This window comes from Cydia pomonella, chromosome 2 (assembly GCF_033807575.1).
Source record: "Cydia pomonella isolate Wapato2018A chromosome 2, ilCydPomo1, whole genome shotgun sequence".
Lineage (NCBI taxonomy): Eukaryota > Metazoa > Arthropoda > Insecta > Lepidoptera > Tortricidae > Cydia > Cydia pomonella.
In genome coordinates, this window is record NC_084704.1 from 10,551,274 (window position 1) to 10,579,003 (window position 27,730).

Sequence of the window (27,730 nt, forward strand, 5' to 3'; positions counted from 1 at the left end):
AAGAAAAAAAACGTTTCACCTCACGTAATTTTTAGTCATCCGCGCTACATGGTAAAACATAGCGCGGCAGTTTAAATTCGATTATTGAAAACATTTTGTATTGCAAAGTACGGAAACGCTAGCGGACGTTAATATAATAACACACACACACACAACGAAACCTCTTGCATTCTTCCTTGAAAGTCCTAGACCACCAGCACTGGCTCTAACCTCCTTACAGCATAATGCACTAAGTGAAAATAATTTAATTGTGTACAAATAAACTAATTCTTCGTGGGCGGATCCGCCCCGGGCAGTGATGGGCCTACATGTGAACAATGCAATTTATGCACACTACAGATTCGCTTGAGCACTGTGATATATGAAAGGCTTGATGTAGTTGCTTAATTACGGCCTAAGAGGTAAGGCTTTATACCACCCGCTTTCATAGACCTCTCACAGAGAATAGCATATGAGTGCATTGAAAAAAATAACGGATTTGCAAGACCGAAATGGACCTTTAAGTGCCTGAACAAAGTTTTGTATGGAGCACTAATATATCATTATTATTTTTATCAGAATTACAGTATTTCTTGTATTTTATTCGTGGAATTTTAGTGTAACGTCCTTGTACAAAACTAACAAAACACTCACGGGATCCACTTCGGTCAGTACCTAGCTGATGACGTTATGGGAAAAACATAACGTGGTGAGAAGAGTGTCGTATAAAGTACAGTGTCGTTTTATACAGAAATGATATAACTTTTTTCTTATACTAGACCAAACGGACGGTAATAGATACCATAATGTGGCTAGCATACTTTCCTCTGTTGTGTGATGGGCGTAATCCGGTGTCGGATACGTATTATTGATCCTTTGAAATCATCCTTTTTGATCTCATGTTACCAGGAGCAATATTCTTTATTTACTACTTAGTACTTGATCTGTTTGTGAAAATAACTGAATTCACTACCAAGGCCACTATTATTTATGTATTAAAAACTGATACAAATAAAATTAATATAATTAATTTGATATTCATTTTGATGAAGAATAATTTTATAGAATAAAAAGTGAATCACCTAGCGTGGCCGGCACTCATTACTCACAGCATCTGTTTGTTTACAGCGTTAATACCACCGCGGTGGTCCATTGAATTTATCTCTATATCTTTGGTATCATTGAAATTATTTTCTGCTTTCACCGTAGTTCTTCGGGTTTCGTTGTTTTCGATTGATTCCAGCATGGTTCCCGTTATTTAGCATTTAGATTGACCGTTGATACGGCAAATGATCGGTCCAGTTATGTCTGATTGTGAGATTTTTGGATTTGATCTTCAGGTAATGCGTATTCTATTATTGTGATCTATGCCGTTATTTTGATCATCATTCAATAGAAACATAATATAATAGTTAACGTATATAAGCCAGTATGTTTCATAATGTAACCCGCATTACTTATTCTAAAATGTTCTCTCTCTTCAGTTTTTGAGCTATCTACACTATTATTTTAAACAATGTTAGTTAATTTAATAATATAAATTAGAGTAGTGGACTGGTTAGTCAAATCAGTTTCCTTTTTTTCGATCTGTCAAAACAGTTAGCCATTATGGAATCTATATGGAAAACAGAACAATGACGTCACTGTCAACTTACTTAACCTCTATAATTCTTTCGGATTTATTAAATAGAAATTATGTCTAAAAACAACTGTGGTCTAGATTTTCTAATATTTTTGTGGTGTTTTATTTCGAGAGGTCGCATAGGACCGAGAAAAGTGGCGTTGTCTTGGGTCGGAGGCCAAGTCTCATTTTGGGTCGCTGAGCCAACGGAGTAAGTAAGTAGTAAGAAAGTAAGTGTTTTATTTCGAGCATGGTTTGAAATACCTAATTTATTTGAAATACAGGAAACATCTCTGTTGATTGGCCAATGTTAAATATAATTAAATTAAATTCAAATGATTTTGATAATATAATATACTTAAGAATTAATTCTTCCTTTCATTTAATTTTATATTACAATAAGATCAGCTGTATTTAATTGGTCTAATTTGTTGAGGTTATATGCTTATATCTTAACATTTTATTTAAACGAGGTTAAAACCGATAGGTTAGGAGGTTTTTAATTACTTATACGATATTTGGAAGTTCGAAAGCCATTTTGATACTTGAATTATGAATCAGAACCTAGTAGTTATACTGTCGTAGTTCCTCTTCTCACACCTAATAAATCATCTGTCAGAACATTTTGTAATCCACATCATACGCTTCAATTACACCCAACAAATGTACAGTCAGAACACAAGCCTCCGGATACTACACCCGTTAGAAAACAAAGTCTTAAGCACCAATGAACGCTATAGTAATATATAACGTTATTCTTTTAACGCTCAATATGTAGATTAATGATGGACATATGAAAACGCTGATTATAAATGCGTTATAAATTAGTGTTTGTTTAATGTTGATCGGTAACAAGGTACCATGATATTAATCGTTGTGGATTTACAACAGCATTGTGTTCAACAGAAACAGAAGTCATGTTGTAATTGAGTATAGGGGTAACCTAAGTTATTAGTTATCACCAAAGAAAACTCAGTGTCATATTTACCTGCATAAAACGGTTGACTGGTGGATATTGCCTTTTGGCTCTCTGTCAATATACTTTCCTGTATTGTGCAATAAATTTAAAACATCCACACTATAATATTAAATACTAAAATAATAATTCAGTCTATATACGTCCCACTGCTGGCCACAAGCCTCCTCTCATGCGCGAGAGGACTTGGGCTATAGTCCTCAGGCTGACCTAATGCGGGTTGGGGACTTCACATACATCTTTGAATTTCTTCGCGGATGTATGCAGGTTTCCTCACGATATTTTCCTTCACCGAAAAGCTAGTGATGAATATCAAATGATATTCCGTACATAAGTTCTGAAAAACTCATTGGTACGAGCCAGGATTTGAACCCGCGACCTCCGGATTGAAATATTATTTGATTATAATATTTTAAATCCGAAAATAACTGTCTCTCTGTTTGTCTGTTACCTTTTCACACTTAAATAGTTGCCCCGATTTATATGAAATTTGGTATGGAGAGTCCGGGGATGGACATAGGGTAGTTTTTATCTTGAAGGGGGTGGAATTGGCTATGGACTGGAATATAAAAGTACATATTCTACGCAGACGCAGTCGCAGGAAGAAGCCAGTAGTAAATAAATATAGTGCTATTTTTAAGCAGTGTTGTAGTTGTAGAATGTACCTACTGTATGAGTTAAAATAGATGGTCGCAACACGCAACAATATGTATATTAGTACAACTGAGATGAACAGTAGATTGATGTCAAAATGAGATGAAATGAACACCAAGTTGGAAGTTCGAATCGACCTTCTGCACACAATACAATTAATTATTTAAAATAAATTTAATATGTCGGAGTCTCACGGGTGTTTATAGTTAAAATTAGATCTCATCTTAGTTTCCATACAAGTTGCATCACGAAATTTTATTTATTTATTTATTTGGAGATCTAGCAGCTATGACATTAGCATTAAACATTAAAGTAGATACAGGAAGCCAATTATAGAAGCGCTGGTGGCCTAGCGGTAAGAGCGTGCGACTTGCAATCCGGAGGTCGCGGGTTCAAACCCTGGCTCGTACCAATGCGTTTTTCGGAACTTACGTACGAAATATCATTTGATATTTACCAGTCGCTTTTCGGTGAAGGAAAACATCGTGAGGAAACCGGACTAATCCCAACAAGGCCTAGTACCCACCCTTCTGGGTTGGAAGGTCAGATGGCAGTCGCTTTCGTAAAAACTAGTGCCTACGCCAAATCTTGGGATTAGTTGTCAAGCGGACCCCAGGCTCCCATGAGCCGTGGCAAAATGCCGGGACAACGCGAGGAAGAAGAAGACAGGAAGCCAATTATAGGAACTCACAGGTAGTAACCAAAATATGTAAGTATCAGTGTTGGTCGAACGTTAATTGCAACTGATCATTAACATTTTGGCCAACACTGGTAAGTAGCTCATTTAATACATTTCTAACGTATGCGCTAAGTACGGCGAGCTGCAAAATGGCATGGACACGTGAATGGCATTTTTTCATAGGGTGGCTATGCACTTTTGCGGCTGCGCAGTTTTTAGATATTTTGCACATTATTCAATTCGAGTTATATGCTTAAATGGTGGTGTTAAACTTATTTATTGATGTGATGTCCTGTCATCACAGTTCCAGGACACCCGTACAGATTGCAGTGTATTTATCACCCCAGCGTCGACACGATAACAATTGACATTATGAACAATCGCACATCTCTATGTGAAAAGTCATTTCAGTTCCTTCAGCGAAAGGGCAAAGTCACACAATAGCAATGATAAATACCAGATTGCCCAAGGCATAGGCGCGGAACCGTTCGCCCGCACCAGATTTAAAAGACCTGCCCTGCCGTCTTTTGTTCAATAAAAATAGGCCAATTGTTGCAATTTAAGAGATCTTATTAAGTTGGTTGGATTTATTACAAAGGTATTAATAGCTGAGTATCAATAAATCGGTACAGTGGTTAGCGCGACGAAAGAGCATTGTCTATAGTCTATGGCATTATCATTACATTGTTCGGTTTGCATATTGAATTGTGCGTTCCTATTGTCTGGCTAGTCGGCTGCTACGTGTGTGGTTCATTCGTTTTAGCACTTCGCTGCTTTATGGGTGTTAACTTTATGCTAAGTTAATTCCTTATCAAGCGCTAAAGCGATCGTTAACATTTAATGTCTATAGCCAGCTGATTAAGTTTATAGGTTTCCATCGCATAGACAACGAGAAATTATCTTAATCACTTTTAGATACATTTTCAATCTAGATATGGAACAGAGTCATACCTACGTGGTCTTACATAATATAAACGGATTTGTATTTTCTATTTAAGAAATAACCAAAACGATGAAGGTATGAGTTTTAAAGGTATATTTCAATAATTTACGGGCATTCCGGGCAGTTACCGGGACACTCCCACTCGGTGATTTGCGCTTATAAACGATGTATTAACAAGCTTGCATTGTTTTTAACTAGATATTTGAATTAAGTACTTAATGATTCTAAAATCTTATCATTAATCTTAATTGTAAAATAACATTAAAATATTGCTCGGAGGTTGGGGTCATACCGTTAGAGTTTGATCTTTATTGGTATATAATTAAAGTCGAATGTGGCGTTTTGGTAGATAATAATAGTTGGTATCGATCATTACATTATGGAGCTCATAAGAATGGTATCGTGGGAATCCTGCCGGAGCTTGAGTTATGGCGATCGACCGAGATGGACTTCGGATAAACATTATCTATCTTACACTATAATTGTTAGAAATGATATAGCTGCACCGTAATGATTGTGTAAATAATAAAAGTTAGTAATTACGTTGTTGCTAACATGTTGTACCTTCGGGCTTTCTTTTGTAACACATTAGGAATAATCTGATGATCAATGGAATGCAAGGAATTCTAGGTAGGTATTCTCTTTCTACATACACATTGTATCTTCTATTTCCTTCTACTACCTACCTATCATTAAATACCTTGTTTCAGCCAGGATCTGCTATTCTATTTGATTTCTTTACCATTAGTACTTATCGATTATATATCATTAAGTCAAGACCTAAAATGCAATTTATTTATATGATAAATATGTACTATTTAGGTAAAATTGTTAAGTGAATTTGTCTTGTATATTATGAATACAAAACGCAAAGGTAACGTTGCCAACACTCGGTTATTAATCACAATTTGAATATATTGACTGCTGTTATTATGTACATCAGAGGTAGCGCCGGCTCACACGGGCTTACCGCCAAATCCTATCTATAGGATGTATACTTCTTTTTAAATTTGACTTTGTGAATCATTCCTGGTGAATCACAATTAAATAAATAAATAAATAATAATAAATATTATAGGACATTATTACACAAATTGACTAAGTCCCACAGTAAGCTCAATAAGGCTTGTGTTGAGGGTACTTAGACAACGATATATATAATATATAAATATTTATAAATACTTAAATACATAGAAAACACCCATGACTCAGGAACAAATATCCATGCTCATCACACGAATAAATGCCCTTACCAGGATTTGAACCCGGGACCATCGGCTTCGTAGGCAGGGTCACTACCCACTAGGCCAAACTGGTCGTCAGACAATTAAAATGAATACTTCATTTCACGTCAGATGATCTGGTGGGCACTGAATTTGAAGAACGTGCCACAAGTCTACATTGACATTATGCGAGACATGTACCGCGATTCGGTTTCTTTAGTAAGAACCTCCGTTGGCAATACAAAACCCTTCCCAATCACAGTGGGTGTTCACCAAGGCTCCGCTCTAAGCCCCTTTGTGTTTAGTGTGGTGCTTGACGCCGTCACGGCGGAGATACAAGACCCACCGCCGTGGTTACTCATGTACGCAGATGAAACCGCACTGACAAAGGAGGACAAACAGGTATTAGAGCGAAAGGTGAACCAGTGGAAGAGCTCGCTAGAAAATGGAGGTCTGAAGCTAAATGTCACGAAGACCGAATACGTAGCCTGCGGAAGTACGGATTCCACTCCCATCAATATAGGGAACGAACTTGCCGTGAAAACGGAGAAGTTTAAGTAGTAGAGATCAGTACTGCAGGAGTCCTGGCATTGATCACGACATCCGTGCCCGAATCTGCGCGCCTTGGTCTAAATGGCGGGAGGTCACAGGAGTCATCTGCGATGGCAGAATACCGCTTAGACTCAAGGGGCTAGTGTATAAGTGCATTATCTGATTACTTTATGACGCCCAGACGTGGCCGGTTCTTGGAAGGCACGTTCAGGAGCTTCGCGTTACGGAGATGAAGATGCTGCGGTAGATGTGCGGAGTTACGCGCGCTGACCGCATCTCGTTACATCCGTGGCAGCCTCGCTGTCCGTGACGTAGCGGAGAAGCTCCAAGAATGTCGCCTCCGGTGGTTCGGCCACGTTTGTCGCAGGCCAGCTGACTAGGTACGTAGGAAAATATGCCTTCACCTAGCCCTTGACGGCCCCCGACCCCACGGCTGACCAAGAAAACGATGGCTCGATGTAGTGAAAGCGGATATGAGCGTAAACGGGCTCACACAAGAGGACGCGTAGGATCGCGCAAAGTGGAGGAAAGCAAGCATGAAAGCGGACCCTGGCAAAGGCCGGGATATCGCTAGGTAGAAAAAGCCTTAACTTGAGGATACAAATGTGCAGTAGATTCAATTCCATGTAATGACTTACGTCTATATCTACAGACACAACAATGGAAAAACAGACTTTACCTATAATGTAAACTGCACATCATGTATGCATTAGTCATTAGATAGATACCTACCATGCATTCATGTTTAAGTCCGTACACATATTAATAAAGCTCGTGCAAATTAATCAACCGGTAAAGGATAAATCTATTTACCCGCTTCCTTCTATGGTTTTAACAAATAAATCTCTCACAACTGCAAATAAACTAGTGTGATTTGCTCATAAATAGCTAATTTACAAAATTCAATTAAACTGGTTTGTTAGAAATAATTGAATAACTAGTTAGATCAACCTGTGGCTCACATGCGCCGAACAATAAACCGCTGTGATTAATTCGGCGGCGCGGGCGCAGGCTAACGAGGTACTATCTCGTCCTTATTAAATTTGAACGTTATCGCCTCTCATAATAGGGTTGTTTTAGTGACTTTACGACTTAACTAGATACGTATTTGCGAAAGTAAGGAAGTAATTTGGGGTCAGCGCTACGATTTGTAGCAAGACCCACCGGGGCGTCGGAAAAATCTTAACTGATATTGATTTTGATTGAGTGCGATAAAAGGATCGCGGACGAGTTTTGGGTGTTTTTTTTTATACAGGCAAACCTCTGTGCCTTACTCATCAGGCGATTGTATCCAATATTCATTATTTATTAAACGTACATCAACAAAGCTTTTAACATTACAAGCAGTATTTTACGAGTAAGTTAGGTCAGTTTAATGTGTTTATAATTAAATATATTTGACGGTCGCATAGCCTATATTGGTAGTGAAGCAGAGGCCTACTATGAAGCTGGTAGTAATGGGTTGGACTCCTAATAAGGGTAATAAATTTATTTGGGATGAGTTGGTGAAGATATTAATTCTATAAACATTATGATTATTTTTATGCACCTATTTATAAGTATATCTTATTTATCATGATAAGCAGATATGTAGTCATTCAGTACCTACAACGGGGATAGATCTATTGTAGAGGATATAATATATACATATAATATGTAGGTTTAAACAATGGACTCCTTTATATTTAAAGTTACTAAAATTTCAACGAAACCTGACACTATACTTAAGGCTATCAACAATAATGTACTCACCATCGAATGTCCAAGATATTCTGCTGCGTTGTCGGATATGTAGAGTAACTTCCCATTCTGCGTCATCATCATCAGGAAACCGTTAAGAGCCTAAAACAAGTTTATGGCGTTAGAAATATATTTTAAGAATAATGGACATTGTATCGCATCGACTTATATAAGATTGTAATATTTAAATAATATGTACAGACAACTGAATAATAAATAAGTTAAATACAACAAGCACGAGTTGTATTTAACTTAATAAGTAACTTTAACACTTAGATGTCTTAGATATAATAAATAAATAAGTAATGGCACAAAACGAGTAAACAAACGAATTACAAATTCCAAAAGAATATTTAAACTCGTAACTTATTCAGTTTCTAACCTATATTTAAACTTATTAGCGAAATAAAATACTCTCTTCATTTCTGGAACGCTCTCATTCCATTATGCCTAGCCGCGGCCGCTAAGTTATGGCGCGAATAAATTAAATAAGCACACAATCGAATAGCCAATCGCAGCACACCACAATCGAGTATTTGTCACATAAAGTATTCGGTTCTGTTATCATTTCCTAGAGGGAAATTAGCTCTGTGTTCACAATACTTTATAGGCGAGCCGTGGAGAGTTTGGCTGTTAAACCTCGGCACTCGGAAGGACTTAAATATGTTACATGTGCTAATTTTTAAGTTACATATTTGATCTAAACTGCGAGTACTGTTGACTGTAATGTTTATGACGTTGTCTTTAGATAGAGATTGAGATAAAAATAAAAACAGTCTTCCTTCAAACAAGGACACGTTCGAATTGTATGCATATAATATACAGTATGTATCTGAGCGTAAAGCAATGAGTTAAACCCGTTAATGTTTAGGTCATACTGAGCAATTTTTACTATGGGGCCAAACCAGAAATCGCGAAAAAAAAATTTGGCTGTTTCATACATTTTGCTGGTCTGATGTTGAAATTTCCTATAGGAGAGTAAATGTTTTTTCGGTTTCGAGTTTGGTTTGGTCCCACAGAAAAAATTGCTCAGTATGGCCTAAATAAACGTTAACGGCCTTTGTAATTGCTGTACGTTCAGATACATACTGTTTATGTCGTCAAGTGAATATTGCAAAACCATAATGAAAGATAAAAACAATATAATATATGATATAGGTGAAATAACTAGTAGGGGTTCTACGATACGAAATATGTACCAGTAGCGTTAAAACTAGGGCATTAAAATATCTTGATAATTTATTTTACTAATGTATAAAAAAAAACATGGGTTGACTCGAGCTGGAGCTCTATCAGTAACATTGCTAGTATTGTGAACAATCGATAATATTTTATACAATCGTATATATAATAGAAAGCTTTTCAGTCGAGTACCGTGTTTAGGCCACGAAGCTTACTGAGTAGCCTAAATAAGGTACGAGATTGAAATAGTACATTACGATACAAGGGCGGAAAGTAGGAAATTCCCAACGAGTGGCGATAAATTAAGCCCTTTAAATTCTCGACATACGCACGTTGATGTCTTTTGTTCTATCTTTGGCGACACGTGATGGTCAAATTCATTTCATTACAGTTGACTAAAGCGTTATAGTACAAAAGACACTTTTTATTTATTAAATAGTACCTAGCACGTTGATGTCTTTTGTTCTATCTTTGGCGACACGCGGTGGTCGAATTCATTTCATTACAGTTGACTAAAGCGTTATAGTACAAAAGACACTTTTTATTTATTAAATAGTACCTAGCACGTTGATGTCTTTTGTTCTATCTTTGGCGACACGCGGTGGTCGAATTCATTTCATTACAGTTGACTAAAGCGTAAGCGTTTCGTAAGAGTCGGGAGCCCACAGTGAAAATAATGCGATTACAGTTTGGTATACGAAGTCTTAATTCAACCGACTAGTAGAATAACAGAATTTTACAGTACATATGGTGCTACTTTACCGCACTAGTGCGAAAATTAGCATATTACGTTACTGTGTCGAACATTTAAAGGGCAATATGTACTGTAAAACATTGTACGATACATGTGCGAATAGGTAATTTCCTATTTTTTGCACTTGTATCGTAATGTACTATTACTACACATACACTTTTAAACTGGTTTTAATATAAGTTTCTTGATTCAATTGTCTAAGTTTAACACAAAATAAACATAATACTAACCATAATACCGAAAATTGACCTCTAAAATATATCCTTTTAAATCTGTTCAAATAAAACGGTAACACACAGCGGCTAGTATGAAAAATTGCTCCCAACTTATGATTAAAACCAACCGAATTAAAGTTAATAAGAGGGTATACTACCACTCCCTCTTAATGTATTCTTACGAACTATTGAAGTTTGTTCCACATAGTTTGGTCTCTTTTTGACAAATTACAAGCCCCCATGGAAAGAAAGCGACGGCAGGAGAAGCTTATTTGAATGAGCTACATAATTATGAAGCGTGGGAATTTGTGTATTGTATACTTAAAGATAAAGTGTATGTGCTAATTATAGATTAGTCTGCGTCATAATTAATACACTCAAGAACAATCAAACAGGACACATTTTGTTTATGAATTACATACAAAATATATGTAAAAAAATAAATATGCCAAAAAAGTGTTTAGTTGTATTCAGTGAAACAAAATAATAAAAAAGTTTTCTGTTGTTACTTACTTTAGAAAAACCAAAATTAGGAGCCGGAGGTTGTTGCTGATTGATGTCAAAGCGTTTGAAAACTGCAACAAAGTAAAAACATTTTTTTTTAATAATTAATATACGATATGATATATAAATATAATAAGGGTATAAATGTTAGGCATAATAGTATTTTGTTAAAAAAATTATAGCAGATTTGTAGAAAAGAGTTTTGTATCTCCATACAGGATTTAGATATTTCGTTAGAAATAAAATAGTTTATCTAACTGCCATCACTATGAAATGCTTTCTTCTTCTTTTTTTCTTAATGGTAAAAAACAGACATAAACACATAATTTAAAAAAGAGGATATTGGCTTTTATATAAATAACTACAACCTCCTAAAACAATTCCCACTAAGATATTTATAAGTAAACCAATAATTAAGTGGCATTGTTATCGGACCGAGATCTACATTTTTGACGCACTATTTAGGACTAAGATCTTTGTTTGTGATAAAAATAAGCCTGTGCATATTTACAAAACTTATACAGTATTAGCGCTCAACTGACTTTAATCTTTAGTGCTTAAAATACATTGTAATAAAAAAAACATTAAAATAACAGTTACATGTCAAGCATATAGTTGGACCGCAAACGTCGTTTAGTGAGACATTATAGTGCAATCATAGAACGTCTAATACGACTGTAATGTGTCGCGACAAGAAGCCATCGCTTTCAGATACGAGAAATACGATGAGTAAAGCAAGGAACACAGTAGTAAGTAGGCTATAGTGCTTACTCAGATGAATAAAAAAAAAGTTAGTAAAGGATTGTAAAGGATCTGTAATTAGTCTTAAATTAATTGATCCATGGTGTTACGAAAATGTATGCTGTGTTTTATTTTTAACCCCCGACGCAAAAAGAGGGGTATTATATTTATGACGCCAATGTCTGTCTGTCTGTGGCATCGTAGCTCTCCAACGTTTCGATGTGATTTGTTTTACGTGTCTTAGTTAAGAACCACTGCAAGAAAACTCTCTTTTTTGCGGTGGTTCTTAACTATGTTCGATAAAAATCGATCTAGTGGTTTGAAAAGTATCAGCTCTTTTTCAAAATGATGACAGGCATAATACGTAGAGGGACGAGGCCCTCAATTGTGTCTTGATATCTATATCATGCTACTACGCCAAGCTTGGTATTGTTTTTGTATCAATCGAGGATATAAAACATAAAATATGAAGAAAAGTACTTTAATTTTAATTCCTCTTTACGCTTAAATCGGTGAACCAATTTTGTTAAAATTTTGTATAGAGATAGTTTGAGTCCCGGGGAAGAATATAGGATAGTTAGTATCTAAAAAAATCCCTTAAAAGTGAAAAGGGAAGTGTAGGTTTTTATGGGGAATCAATAACCGCTGAACCGATATTGATGAAATCTACATCTTTGATTTAGTTGATACCTAATGATACTAAACTTGACTTAGAACCTGAACTTAAACAATTATTATCCTTAGACGTCGCCTACTTAATTAATTTTTATATAATTAATGGCTGTTTTTATTTTGTGCTGTATTCATCATATCTTTAGGTGTACCACAAGCTCGCACAAGAACCGAACAATCGATGATTTGGAGCAGCCTACTTGCATGATACATATCTCATCGCTGCATTACGTTCTTGCACAACGTTCCGATCATTGTGAGGCAATGCGGGAAACATACTTAATACGGAGTGAGGGTTCTCGAGTTATAATTGAAACGAAATCAACCTATGTTTTCAATTTTCGATACGATTCGTTTAGCTCCTTACGTTTTAGAAGTAATTGTTCCCTGATCTTATAAAGATAAATAATAATAGTAAATATCAAGGAATTAAGATCGGTAGCTCCAAAAATCTCCATCGTATTTGTATCTTATCTTAACGTTACTTTGCTTACTGTAGGGGACCACTAATCAGGCTTGTCATTAAACAATTAGAGAACGCCTACGGCGGAAACACCCGAAACAGCACTTATGCGACATTCGATTAATTAATCGAATTAACTGATCGATACTTTCTCGACCGGCGGCATTGGGAACAACGATAAACAATAACTAGCCGTACGATTATATCGATAAGATATCGAATAATTCTGAGTCTAATGGGCCCGCCACGGTGTATAAGGGGATTTACACTTTCTAAACGATCTCAAAAGGGTACGGAGGATGGATTAGAATATTGATAAGTCGGGCGAAATCATAAGAGCCAGTTTTGATTAGGAATAGGAATAGTACCATTTATCTCTGGCTGTGTGACTAGAATTTATTAGCGACTGGCTAGCGGTGCCAGAGGTCTAAAGCTTTCTGCACAATTATGAAAGTGGCGTTTTAAGAGTTTCAGAGGACAGAAATAACTTACCTAAGTACAAATGCATATACATATGTTACACATACACATATCATTATATACAATACATGGAAATGTTTATGCTTTATTAAATTACATATTGTTACATAGTGCTAGGTAAGTGTCCAAACTCGCAGCTATTCTTATGCATTGGGTTTACAAGTTATTTCGGCTACATTTAAACTAAATGTCATAATATCTAAATTGCAAAATAACAATATTGTACAGGTTTTTACGGCTACAATTAAGCTACTGTAGCACTTGTGTGTACCTATTCACGGAATTCCAGGTAGGTACAACCGCATTAGATAAATATCTGCCTACCGCCAGGAGCCCGGGTTGCTCGTTGGTCTCATTGCAAACATTGTTATAATAAAGCATTATTGAATTTAATACTGTTCGAGTTGTCTCTAATTGCCCTTTTATGCTATACTGCTTATTATTCTCTAATCTAACTCAATATTAAAAAGCCACGTGGGGTTTTTTTATAGGTAGCTAACAGAACGACAGATACTATTTTAATTAAAACAAGAAATATTACTTTGCTAATCCGCGAGAAAATAACGTGTTAGTCAATCAGTGCTAACCCGTTATACTTACTTGCGTATTTTTACATGCAATTAATGTTCCCACCCTCCCACCGCAAAAATAAATACGCAAATAAATATAACAACCCACCACCAAAAGTACAAAACTCGACACGTGTTTCGCCTCTCTACGAGGCATCCTCAGGAGATGCTGGAGATGTTGACGGTCTGACACCCGACAACTGACTGAGCTGTCTAGAACGGTCGGCCATATTTAGACCATTTGTTCTGGAACAGTTGGAAATAATTAGGTACAACAATAGGGGGATGATTCTTAACGAACAGTTGAATGTTGCGTCATCGCCGTTATTACGAATTTTTCCATCTCACTCACACTTGCACAGTAGGGGGACTGGTCAAGGTATAAATATGGCCGACCGTTCTAGACAGCTCAGTCAGTTGTCGGGTGTCAGACCGTCAACATCTCCAGCATCTCCTGAGGATGCCTCGTAGAGAGGCGAAACACGTGTCGAGTTTTGTACTTTTGGTGGTGGGTTGTTATATTTATTTTTGCGGTGGGAGGGTGGGAACATTAATTGCATGTAAAAATACGCAAGTAAGTATAACGGGTTAGCACTGATTGACTAACACGTTATTTTCTCGCGGATTAGCAAAGTAATATTTCTTGTTTTAATTAGCATGGATTTCCGCAAAGTAACGCCTGATTCTATTAATTATTAGATACTATTTTATAAACTTTTATTTAACTTGCAATGTATGTATGCAACTATGTTCGTACGGGTCGACTTGCAAGCTAAATTTGGCCCACATCCCATTATTCAAATGAGCTGAAACTTTATTATATATATATTGTAAGGATAACCGGACTCGAATCCCAGTAAAGAAAATTTTTGTGTGTTTATATGGTGTTTATCATTATCACGGATATTTCTGAGTCCTGGATATTTCCTATATTTATAAGTTTCTTGTAATAACGTTTTCACCACACCGGCTGGTAAGGGCGCTCTTGATTGTACAAAAACAGCTGAGAAAATAGCATTTTATCCATATGTATGGCAAAGTATTTGATTGATTGATTTTTAAATGGTGATTTTTAATGATAAATATTTTATAACATTAATTTAGATTTGATTTGGTTCGATTTTGTTTGATATTTTACAGTTAGAATTTTCCTCGCGTTGGTGTGGTGAAAAATGTTGTTTCATTCGGTGGAAAAATTTGTTTAACCCTTATGCCTTGAAACCTTGCGAAGGTTTCATCGCAACTCTTAAGATTCCAATTTTTTAAACAACTTTGCCCACCAATTCCTAAAAGTTTATGATTTCTGAAAAACATTGCTTACCTAATGATCAAGTGTCCCGAGAATTTTATTAGTCTGGGTCAAATTATACGAACATTACATCAACTTCTTACTGCATAGGCGTGATGTCACCTTGCGGTTAAGTGATCCCAAAACTGCCGGGAGATTCGGTTTCCGTCTCCCAAGGAATGATATTAAAAAATACAGTTTTAGAATCCTGTAAGCTTACCTATTACAGCTACACTTATAGTTTTACGTCTAAGGGATACAAGCCGCAAGGGACTAGGTACAATAAACGATTTATTGCAAAAAAATATCTGTAGAATTACCCGTCTTAAATTATTTTTCCGCGTCTCTAATACAAATATAATAGTGTACTTGCCTCGAGCATTAGTCCAAGTCACAGCAAATGGCCCACGAACGCCCTAACTGATTTTAACGAGTGGACCATTCGTTCCGACGCCATCCAGCGGCTTCACAAATTATTTAGTTACATTAAATTTAATGACGAACAGGAACATACAATTAAGCGGTGTGAGCTAGTCAATATGAAAGATGATATCTTGAAGTCAATGCTAATCAAACTGTTTACTATAACAGTAGTTTTACTTCTATTATATCCTTAATTACACATAAGATGAATTACAAATATTTTACAAATTCTGATTTAAGTTATCCGCTACGAGCATTAAATCAAATTAGCATACGTAGCTTTGATATACCTATGTTTTAGTTTCGCGTTTATTTATCGATCTATTGGTAAATTAATAACATGCTAATTTATCTGTTTGGTTTTGAAGACTAATCTGCTTACTAATTTGCTTTGCCAGTAATATATTATGTATTTTACGTTAAAATTATACCTAAGTCATCAATATTTAGATACTTGGCATATGCACACATCTAGAACCTACACCAATTTGAGTAAAAAAATTTAGAACATCTTACACAGATGAAACTAGGTCCAATCTAAACAAAGCTTGTACTATGGGAACTAAGCGACGATATACATACTTGTGTAGATAAATACATACTTATATACATAGAAAACACCCATGACTCAGGAACACAAATAAATGCCCTTACCAGGATTCGAACCCAAGACCAGACCAAGGCTTCATAGGCAGGGTCACTAGGCCATACTGGTCGGTCGTATGTCGATATTTATGCAAAGCGGCAAAGCTCATTGAATTTACTTACTTAGTGCTAATCATAAAAAACACTGAAAACAAAACCTGAAAGTATAAGAATTTCCCTTAAAAATAACAAGCCCCAATAGAATAAAACACCCACGACTTCTAGCCAAATTCCATTTCGAATAGACTGTTTATTTAAGCTCGCTCCAGGCAGGTGGGTAGCTAAATTGAGATGTTCGTTAGTCGCCTAATGTATGTATCTCGTCAATCTGTGCCCAGTTATTTCTGCCGCCCGCGAAACATCACCCGCCGCGCCGCTTTTTATTTTTAATAAGTACCTGGTGTGTATGTGGCCTTATTAAAATGAATCGCATTTTATAAATGGTAAGGACGGATTGCTAAATAAAAAACAAGTAAATTCGATTATAAAAATAATAAGACAAGGCCTGTTTCAATAATAAAACTATTTGTTTATCAACAACGTTCTATTGTTTCAATGAATGTATCCTGACAGCCGCTAATGAGTTCGTATGACAAGTGGATTCGTCAAACTTGGATATTTTACATTAGCGAAAGGTTACTTGTAAATTATATTTTTATTAAAATTAGATAGAATTTGGATTTTATGAACCTAAAGTGAAGTGTAGTTACAACTAAAAGCTAATGATACATATAGGTACGTAAAACTTCTAGAAATTTCTACATGTATGCAATGGTACACAACCTACCTGTGGTAAAATTTAAAAAATAACAGGTTCATCTTCACAAACATAAAAATCACTATTAGAAATTTGTATGCCATTTCAAAATATATGTTGAGTAAAAACTATTTTTATGAAGTGAAGTGACTTGCACTTCACTCAGCTTCACTGTATCTTCAAATTGAGTTGTTTCGTGGTTAAAATAGCAGACGTGAAGCATTGTATTTGCTGTCTCTAGAGAACATTTACCCGAGAATAGTGTCCAGGCATCGAATTCCGTACATTCGAACATCGGTAATAACATAAACATGACTGCCAAATAAACAGGCTCGGCTCGAGCAGGAATTCTGTGCGCTATGAGAACCCAAAGACAATGAGATATAAAATTCCTAACCGGGTTCCAAACAAATACCGGCTCTTTGCGTATACTGAAACCAATGCCATAGAATACTTACCCCACTTACACGAGAAATGGCTATTTAAATAGGAACACGCAGTTTTTAAGGGCATTATCTTAGAATATTTGGTTTTCTTATAGAAAAATATGAACATTTTAATGAAAATGTAATTTTTGGCATTCAATTTCTTTTCCTCTAGGTATCATTTTTTTTACTCAATAAAATGTAACGTAGACCTTATGTGGATAGAAACAGCATTATATTATTAAATACTTTGTATTTACTGAAAAGATTATTCTTTCCTTACTATTTGGATTGATACCAACTGCTTGTGAAGTGAAGTTGGTAACAATGTTACAAGGAGTTTTAGGAGTTTGTCACAATATATCTATATATATATATATATATATATATATATATATTTGTATTAGCTGACCATTCTAGCTAATGTCCATTACTTGATTCTGAACTTTACTCGTATCGTATACTAAGCAAAGTAAAATTTTACCAGTAAGTATAGTTAAGAAAAGTACGAACTAGTGAAAGTAACTAGGGCTTATAGTGGCTACGAAGAGCCTCCTTATGCAAATGCTATAGGCAATTACTATAAAAGAAATTGTTCTAGAGTCTCACGAGCACTTAAGTCTACGGTCGTGCGAGGCCTTTTCGGGCTCACTCTTAAATAAGACTATTGTATGTCAGTCCGTCGGTCTGTAATTGTGCGAGCATGTGTGAACGGATCGACTTTTGGTTTGCATTTAATGAGTTCATGTGTATGAAATAATTCACTGTCTATTTTGTAGATTTGCTTTCTCTCTCTAAGTAGTTTGAACCAGAAGCGTGGAACTCCTTCCACGTTTTGACCACGGTGCAACAAGCACTCGATTTTCTTATAGGATATACATATTATTATACTTCTAGTGAAGGTATACAGTTTATGTTGAATTTGCTACTACTCCATAGCGAGCGGAGAGTGAGTGTTATAAAATTTGACGTGTCCACGATATTTCAACCCAAACGAATGAATTGTTTTTAATTCTTAATTTCTGTTTTAAGAGACTTGATTTTAGGCTGTCCACTTGTTTTGACTGTTACGTTATACAAACACTCACGCGAATAAATTATACCCAAATACCTAAACAATTTCTTAAGTCCGCATGCAATAAAATCCGATAAATTACAAAATTACCAAAAACAATTACTTATGTTTCGAAACTGAGGTCGTCTTCATACTGACGGCCTGTCGAGCGTGGCAATTAACGTTTCACACGCGTCAACCAAATTAGCTTGTCATGGCAACGCGTTAGCGCGTGTGAAGCGCCCATTAGGTATGTACATTAAAGGTGGAGAACCGGGATTGACAGTGTCTCATAGGCCAAGATTCACTGTAGAAACATAATAAAATAAGATTTTTACTCATTTTTAGATATGTCCTGTGCAAATGAGCTGTGTTATGTTACGAATTTTTGATAATCTAAAAGATGAAAAGTAGTTTACACGAACGCGTTTTCCTTAATACTCTTGCTATTGAAGTTCTAATGTAATACTTTATAATGTATCAACGTTGTCTGGTCTATGGGCTGTGCAATCAATTTCTGTGTCTGTACTTACTCCTGGTTGCTTTTAACACGGAGAATTAGTCGGTGCATTGAAAAGTAATATTACAACGGCATGTAATTATTTCATGCAACAATCTAAAGATCTGTCAAGCTGTTTAATCATGTCAAGCTCGCATCTCACATTAGACGGGTGCTGTGAAGTCATTTATGCTTTTGTAATATGTTTTAACTTAAGTGTATAGCCGAAATGACGTACGAGTAGGTAATGGGTATTTATTTATTAAAAATAAACGGACTTTTGCTAATATAAATTAAAAATGTTATTCTTATTTGTGTAGTAAACGGACTACTGTTTTAACTTGTACTGGTTTGAAGTTCAAACTCTGAAATATCTACTTTAATTGGTAGAATAGCAAAATCTGACAGTTGGATTTATCCGGGTTTAAAGTTAAGCGACTCAATTGAAAAGTACATGTTTCTTCTCATGACAGTTCAAAGTATATAATTGACATATCAATTTCAATATAACATAATTATAGACTAAATGTTATCATCTTCTTCATTAAAAATTCATATTCGATTTCCTTTACACATGGTATGAACATCGTAAATATTTAGTAAATTATAAGTTGGAGTTAAATTAATTATTTTTATAAGTGCTAAGGAAGTTACGACAAAGTTAAACACAACTTATAATTACTAAATTCCTTGACATTTCGCTTTGGTTCTTAAAATACCTACGCGTGAAGTTTTATAAACAATTTGATAACGTCTGTCAAAACAAATCACCAAACGATGCGCGGTTGGTGTGAGTTTTTAATCGATACAATATATTTGAATCGGTTGGCTGCATAAATACAGGTCGCTCGATGTATAAATCAAGTTTAAAATCGATTTCAACAAGTGGCTATTAATTAAGTTGTAGTTAGATTAGAAATTAGATAGAGTAACGATGTCGACTGATGTATGGTCTTTATCTTAACCCAATGCGTTTTTTGTATTTCATAATTTAGATTTGTCTGTTTGTCTGATTTTTCAAAAAACCTAAATGTTTATCACGTTTTTTGTAGAAAATATTTATGAACCAATATAAGGTCTGTGTCAAGTCAACCCAGTAATATACGAGTATATGTTACCGTAAAAATTAGTTCTAGGTGATAACGCGTTTTTCTTAGTTAAAATTAGTTTACTTTATCTCTTCAGTGAAAACGCGTTTTCACTAGATAAAACTAGGTTTCCGTAAGGTCTCGGTGAAAACTAGTTTTAACTGGGATCTTTCAGTCAAAACAAATTTTAGCCAAGTGCGTTGGTGAAAACTAGTTTTAACTAGCCGATACACATAATCGTACAAATAGAGCTTTTCTTTCTAAGTTAACATTGAAAAAAATATTTTAATATAAAGTCGGTTCTGGCTCTCGCCGCCCGCTGTCACTCGCTTCGCTTACTCGACTTCGCGCTCTGTTTAGTCGCAGTTAACCTCCTCGCTTCGCTCGTCGTCACATCTTTTTTTTTTTCTTTGACAAAACACCGTGAAACCTTATTTTAACCAGTGAAAATTCGTTTCACTAGACAAAACTAGTTTTAAATAAAATAATTAATACTGAGTTTTCACGAGGGCACTTTTGACTGAAAGATACCAGTTAAAACTAGTTTTCAGTTTCATGATGTATCAATATCCACATCACATATACTTATATTTATCACAGTCAAAGTCACGGGATCTGCCAGTAGAACGATATAGATATATTGAAAGCATTAGGCATTGCAACAGTAAATAAGTGTTGAAAAGTGAAACTTGGGGCCGCGTTACTCTTTCGGAGATGTAATTAAAGGCATTCAGTAAGTGGAAATAATGAGTTATGAATCATAACTAAATTGCGGGCTGCAGACTTGTAATCAAAAGGTAACCATCGCGCGTTTAGTAAAGTGCCTAGATAAGCACAAGCTTCATGTAAAGGGGGTAGTGGAGGGAAACATAGGTATTCAAGTTTTGTTTGAGTCTCATAAAAGTTTTAAGGTTTCCTAAAACCTAATTTCATAACAGTTAGCTGGCTAAATTTATGCTACAGTATAAAAATAATACAGTCATAGTTCTTTAATAGTCCTTATTATGTATAAAAATGCAGTACCAAATAAGGCACGTAAATTTTTTAAAATCGAATAAATGTTATTCATTCCAAAACAATGTTGGCTACTTAAAAGGTATTTTTAAACCAACTTTAACACAAACAACCTGCACGATTCCTTTACATAATTATATGATCACTTTTATAGCAGGTACATCAAAGAGTACAGAATTAAATTTGTGTGCTTATTTTAGTCAATTATGATTTGAAGAAACAATATTTTAGAACAAAAATAAATTGATAATCTAATTTATACACAATATTCGCGTACGAACCTATCACTTGTATAAAAATCAAGGTAATTTATTATACAAATAAATCAAGAATATTTTTAAATTGGCTGTCAACACTTGACTATCAAAAATTACACATTACTATGGGACATAAATGAAATATGTTTATTTCTTTTACAAAGGTTTGAAGCTATTATTACTATTGGTGAGTAGTTTGTTATGATTGAGTCATCAATATTAATTCAGTGTTCGCAGAATCACAATGTGATGTCTGATGTCCGATTTATCTTATTTGAATACAAATTTAACAAGCAATTTTACAGACGTACGTAAAAAATGGAGAATAATTAGTACCTAATAATAATCATATTATTATAAATAGGAAAATATTATAAAACACGAAGAGTTTAGCAATCATTGTATTTATTTGTATACGAACCTTTTATTTTTCATTATATTAGGATATAATATTTGTTTTTAAATAAGTTAAAGGTACAAACGGATTACAATGAATCACTAAAAATAATATTAGAACCTGGGGAAAATAAATTTAACCATAATAAAAAAAGTGTAGTTGGGTGTATTGGGGATGGGGTGGGAAGAGGTTACCCAAGCTGCCCAGGACCTGAGTCAGTGGAAGAAAATGGTTCGAGTCCTATACCCCAGCAGAGCAGGGGGTAACAGGATGGAAAGAAGAAGATAATAATAAAAAACTGTTAACAAACCGGATACTTGAAAATAAAACATGATTGCACTTTTAAATCCGATAAGACCTCTGTCTTACATGTTTTCATTAACAAAAAATATTAGTGGTTCCTCAGTGTACAATGTACCATTGATGAAATCATCAATACTTACCGGTCGAGGTGACCTTTTGTTTCGTAACTAATAAGTATTTTTTAATAAAACAATTGAAAGTGAGACTTGAGTTGAAGGTAGGAAGTACGTGTACCTACATCAGGTTGGACTAAAGGTCAATAATGTCACACTGGAGTGAAAATGCGAAGTATGTATGTATTTATTTCTTTAAATCTTGAATTAAAGCTTGTAAGTTGACTGTTAGAGTATGGTTGGTGGTGGTTGTATGGTTGCTATTTGGCATTAAGTCCGCCATTTGTACATTGTTGAATATAATTTGTGCAAAAAAGTTTAAATAAATAAAGCTACTATGTAAAAAAATATTAAAATTGCAAAGACGCAGCAGATATAAATTCGGCTTAAACGTTAATTTGAGCAATAATGCAGTAATTAGAAATAAAATTAATGGTTATCATACCTACATAAGACGCGACTACGAGGAACCCGTAGGTATTTAACATTGTATTCTTGATCATGGATTCGGTCTCATTTCTAATATCTACACTTAACTATACTTAATGACATTTTTTGTACCGGCTCTTCAATCGTGATTTTGCCACCATGAACGGTTAGTCCTTACAAAAAAACATATCAATTCATTATTTGTTATAGTTTTACTTATAAAAGTTTATTTTTATGTAAGTATAGCCAAAATAAAATAAAACAATGTCATACAATATTTTGGCGCTTTTGACCTCAGGAATGCGTAGGTAATTGAAATCCTTTGTGGTCATTAGGCACCATGTAACACAGCATTCGATATGCATTCGATAAAGAGGCTAAGTAGTTCGATTTTGTGTAGAAAAATACATTATTTCATAGTAGTTATGAAATCAAAACGCAAATACACTGAACCATTTTAAGTAAAACAATACGATTCTGCGCATGAATAATTTAATTATATAAAAATACTTTGACACAACAATAAATTGAAGTAGGTACCTACATTTTACACTACATAGACAACGCATAAGTAACGTAGGCACACAATTTAATTATAACCGTTTAACATCTTTGAACGATTCGAATCGGTTATTGTATCTAATCGCAATCGTGTTGTAATCGATCGTATGTATCGATACAAAAAAATAATTATTTCCGACCTTACCCAAGTAGTTAATTGTTGTTAGAATAGGCCATGGGTGGACTTGCTGACAATTAATTTAATTAAGAATATTGCTGCAATATGGTAGTTAGTTTCATAAAATACTTCCAATAAAACCATAAAATGTATCAAATTCGCTTTGGTACTGTATTAGAGCATATTCAATATTGGTTATGAGCGTTGGTTGATGTTTGATTTCTTAATGTTTATATTGTAGTTTGCGAAATATACGTTACCATTTAGGTCTGACCTGAGCCATCACGAAATATAATTGACAGTTCGGTAAGATTTCGAAACTTTTATGCCTCTTACATATGAACTAGGAAAAATAGGTATAGATTTTAGTAGATCATAGGCGTCAAAACTAGTACATACAGACCATACAGTAATTGCGCATATGTATATTTAACACCTATGTGTGAACTGCTCACATGTTTTTTTTTGTAAACGGACCAGGAAATCTTGCTTCAAGTATTTAATAATGCTGCTATTGTTGTTTGATTGCATCAATAATATACGTTGTATATCTTAGATTATGGTAATGCGAACGCGGTGCCGGAGGATAGGTAGGTAAGTAATAATTTCAGTTTGTGCAGGTATGAGTTGTTGTTATCGTAATAAGCTAATGCTTTGTTTTATTGCTTTGCTTATATTTATTGTGTTGGATCCATTAATATATAAAAAAAAAGTTTGATTGTTTATCATTGTAAAAACGTTCGTTTTTGATACCTATTTGGTGGTAGATATAAATCAGGATATATACGACTACTGACCCGCCCCAGCTTCGCACGGGTTATAGAAAACCTTAAAAAATTATACACCGAAACCTTCCTCAAGAATTACTCTATTGATAATTGAAAACCGCATGAAAATCCGTTTAGTCGTTTTTGAGTTAAATACGAACATACATACACACAGCCAAACGCGGCGGGGGACTTTGTTTTATGAGGTGTAGTGATGTTGAGCTTAGGAGTAAGAAACAAATGCAGGTCACCTGACGGTCATCAATTCATCATTACAGTGTATTTTCGGGAGCTTTGAATCCTTACTCATCAACATATTAGGAGGTGGAGGAGTGCGATGGCACCTATCTATATCTTTGCATTTTTTTCTAAAATATTAATATACCCTGTAGTTAATCTATCATATCCAAAATATATTTATTTATTTATAAACAAGATATTTTTGTCACATTTTTCACCTAATTGTCCAGAAGACTTCACAACAAACATACGAACGCTACACCTGTTGGCAGTAACGGTGATGTATAGGTAATTTAATATGAAAACAAGTAATAACAGTGGGCAAAGCGCGATAAATCTCGGCGAGGCGTGTATCAGCCGTATAAATAAGACCTATCGCCTGGGCCTTGACCCAAACCCTTGCGTACGGGTTGCAACTGTGCTAAAGCTTATAGCTTAATAATTTATTAGAGCTTCAGCCGTAGATATGATAATATTAATAAACTATAAGTACAGGGTTATGTTTTATACCGACTAAATAAATTACTAATTTTACCTTTCAAATTTAACTTAATGTGTTAGTTTTTGACGATCTCAGGAGGGTTCCTGGGATCAAAGGTAGGCGCTACGCTAATATTTTATCCCATGATAGTGACAAACAGTCATATGTTTAGTAATTTTTCCTGATTGTAAGCGAACACCGTAGCCTATGGGCGTTTACAACTCCAGAAATGGCACATATAAGTTATCCACTTTTTAAGAGGTGCACGTAGTGCACGGTTATTTTGTTGACAGATTAAGAGATAGGCGGTCTTCACACAAGCACAGCAATTGGATGCCGTGACGGCAAGCGAGGGAGACAATGCTATGGCTTCACATTGCGCTGTCTCGCTTGCACACCATCATCACATCTGGTTGCGGCGTCAGTGTTATAACCGCATTAATGCAGGTCGGTTACCATAAAACCACTGTACAATAGATATTCGTTTATTTTGCGGTTTAAACAAACTAAAGCATGTTCAATGTTTTTAAAGTTTCACATTTAACAGCCTGTTATTTATCTATGGTGCGATTTAATAATGCAACAGCCTTTATCAACAACTTAACACCATGAACATGCGTACGAGAAACCGATAATGTACATACATTACACATCCTGTACTTACGTTAGTTGGGTATGGAGATACGTTAATCCAATTAGAGCTTGGTGCTGTGTCACATTAGCATGAATTTGAATTTTAAATAAGGCAGAAAATTACTTGGTCACTAACAGGAGACAGGTGCGGATAGGCGCGTCTATCGATGAAATATTATGTTTCATTTTGCTTTGCTTTAATTTTAATTATGATACATTTTGTTGGGATTTCATTGATTAATTCTCACAACTAAGCTTAAAGCAGTAAGTAGGTAACTTTGATCAAATAATTTGGTTTTCATTAATTATGAAAAAATATGCAGTTATTCGAATATTAACGGATCAGTTTAAAGGATAGGCGAACCGAAATTACGAGATGGATTTTGATATATGCAGATACAGTCAGCTGCAAAAATATGTATCGAGAGAATCGTCTCATAAATATGGTACTACGCTCTTATTACACTGGAATAAGATGCTATGGGACATATTTTTGAGTAAGATGTGTACACCCATATTTTTACACTTGACTGTACTTGTTTCATAATTTTAGATTTCTATAATGGCAAACAAAACAAGTATAAAGCTCTCCTTGGTTTTAGCACGGTCGCATTTTTATCACTTGTCACTTCCCACATGCCTCGTCACGTTCTAACAAGTATGTAAGTGCGAAAGTGATAGGCAATGACGAGTGATAAACTGCGACCGTGCTACAGCCGCTGGTGGTAAAAAAGATAGTGTAGCTTATTGGCGCTTCAAGATCTATATCTTAGGTTAGTGGTGTCATTTTATTTAAGAATGACAGCTTCAGAAATAAATGCTGGAGTCTCACCGTCTTAACGTTCTTGAGATCATTGAAACCTTAGTTTTTCTTACCATATGTTTTATCAGAATTTCTGAAATAGGCAAACTAGAATTGGGCTATCAAGGATATTACACGACTGCAGTTAGCTTACCTCTCCAGCCGGGTTAGTATATGAGCGCGCGACAGTATCTCGCCCGCGATAGACTACCCGTCACTCTCTAATTAATACTGTTAGAAAAACACGGGTATTCTATCTCGCGGGTGAGATACTGTCGTTACGCTCCTGTGCTAAGTCTACTGTACGATAAAAATACCCTTCTATCAGTGGGATATTTATACATGTTATATATTGTTTGTGATTAAGTGCCTCATACATTATACTCACTTTTTAATTGTGGTAGCATGCACATAGTTTATACATATAAATATCTTATAATATAATTTAGGCACAGAAATACATATCAGTGAGCTGTTGTGCATAAATTTGACGAAAAATTTAATATGTATAAGAACATATTGTAATAATAAAAAAACTATCAAATGCTACTGTTAGTGTTACTGCCAAATATGCACACCAATTTCGTCATTACTTTAAGATGCTACAGCATAGTAGGTATATTATATATACATATATTGCAATATTACCAAGGAACGTTTAAATTCATCCCACGTATTAAAGTTAAGAGACCCAGATTAGTCTTAGACACTTCAACAAAGTTATTGATAATTAGGTACACAAAATCCATTCATACACTTGCTATTATAGCCTGAGGCATTTTACTGTCAGATACTTGCTATTATGTTAAATTTATTTATATTAATTAATATCTTCAGCTAGATACTGCTGTCATGTCATAAAATACCTAAAGAGACTTTGTGTTGTTTATAGTCATTCTTAAGTCATTGTGCACTAGTTAGATTATGTATTCACGGTTATTGTTGTATTTTACTTTATTATATAAAAAAACATCATTGTTGCTTTCATAAATTTATTGATATTTAGCAGGTGCATATAGGACTTATATTGACTTAATAATCAAGTTTACAATTTATACAAGTAGCCGACCTATAAGTAAACAGTGCCTCCCATTTTTTCCCCATCAGTACTTTCGTACTAAAATGCGACCACTATTGCATTTCTCTAAGACAAAGTTTTATCCCGTAATTTATCCCCTATACTTGTGCCAAATATCATCGAAATCCGTTCAGCCGTCTTTGCGTAATAGAGGATCAAACATCATCACATACAAACTTTCACATTTATAATGCATATAAGTAGGAACCTTAATGTACATGAAGCTTGGTAAGTATGCACCTATTGTTATGTAGGTACATAACAATAGATACGTATAGCTACACCTTTATATGTAAGTAGGAATGACGTTACAGCGATTGAAGTGGTACTATTTAAAACAAATGCCTGTGGTGCATCGAATTGCAGTGTTTGCAGCTAAAGCAATGCATTGATAATTGCGCGTTTGCTCAC

The 27,730-nt window shown here is 35.0% G+C and overlaps 1 protein-coding gene across 2 annotated transcripts in view; it reads right to left on the minus strand.

The window, feature by feature from the left end:
• The window catches only part of LOC133533934 (PAS domain-containing protein cky-1-like), a 139,444-nt gene that overhangs the window by 66,859 nt on the left and 44,855 nt on the right, over positions 1-27,730 (minus strand). For both annotated transcript variants that reach the window (XM_061873031.1, XM_061873025.1), the window contains exons 4-5: positions 11,032-11,093; positions 8,380-8,469 (exon numbers count right to left, since the gene is read on the minus strand). In XM_061873031.1, the coding sequence (XP_061729015.1) occupies positions 8,380-8,469; positions 11,032-11,093 (152 nt within the window). The remainder of the gene's footprint in view (positions 1-8,379; positions 8,470-11,031; positions 11,094-27,730) is intronic.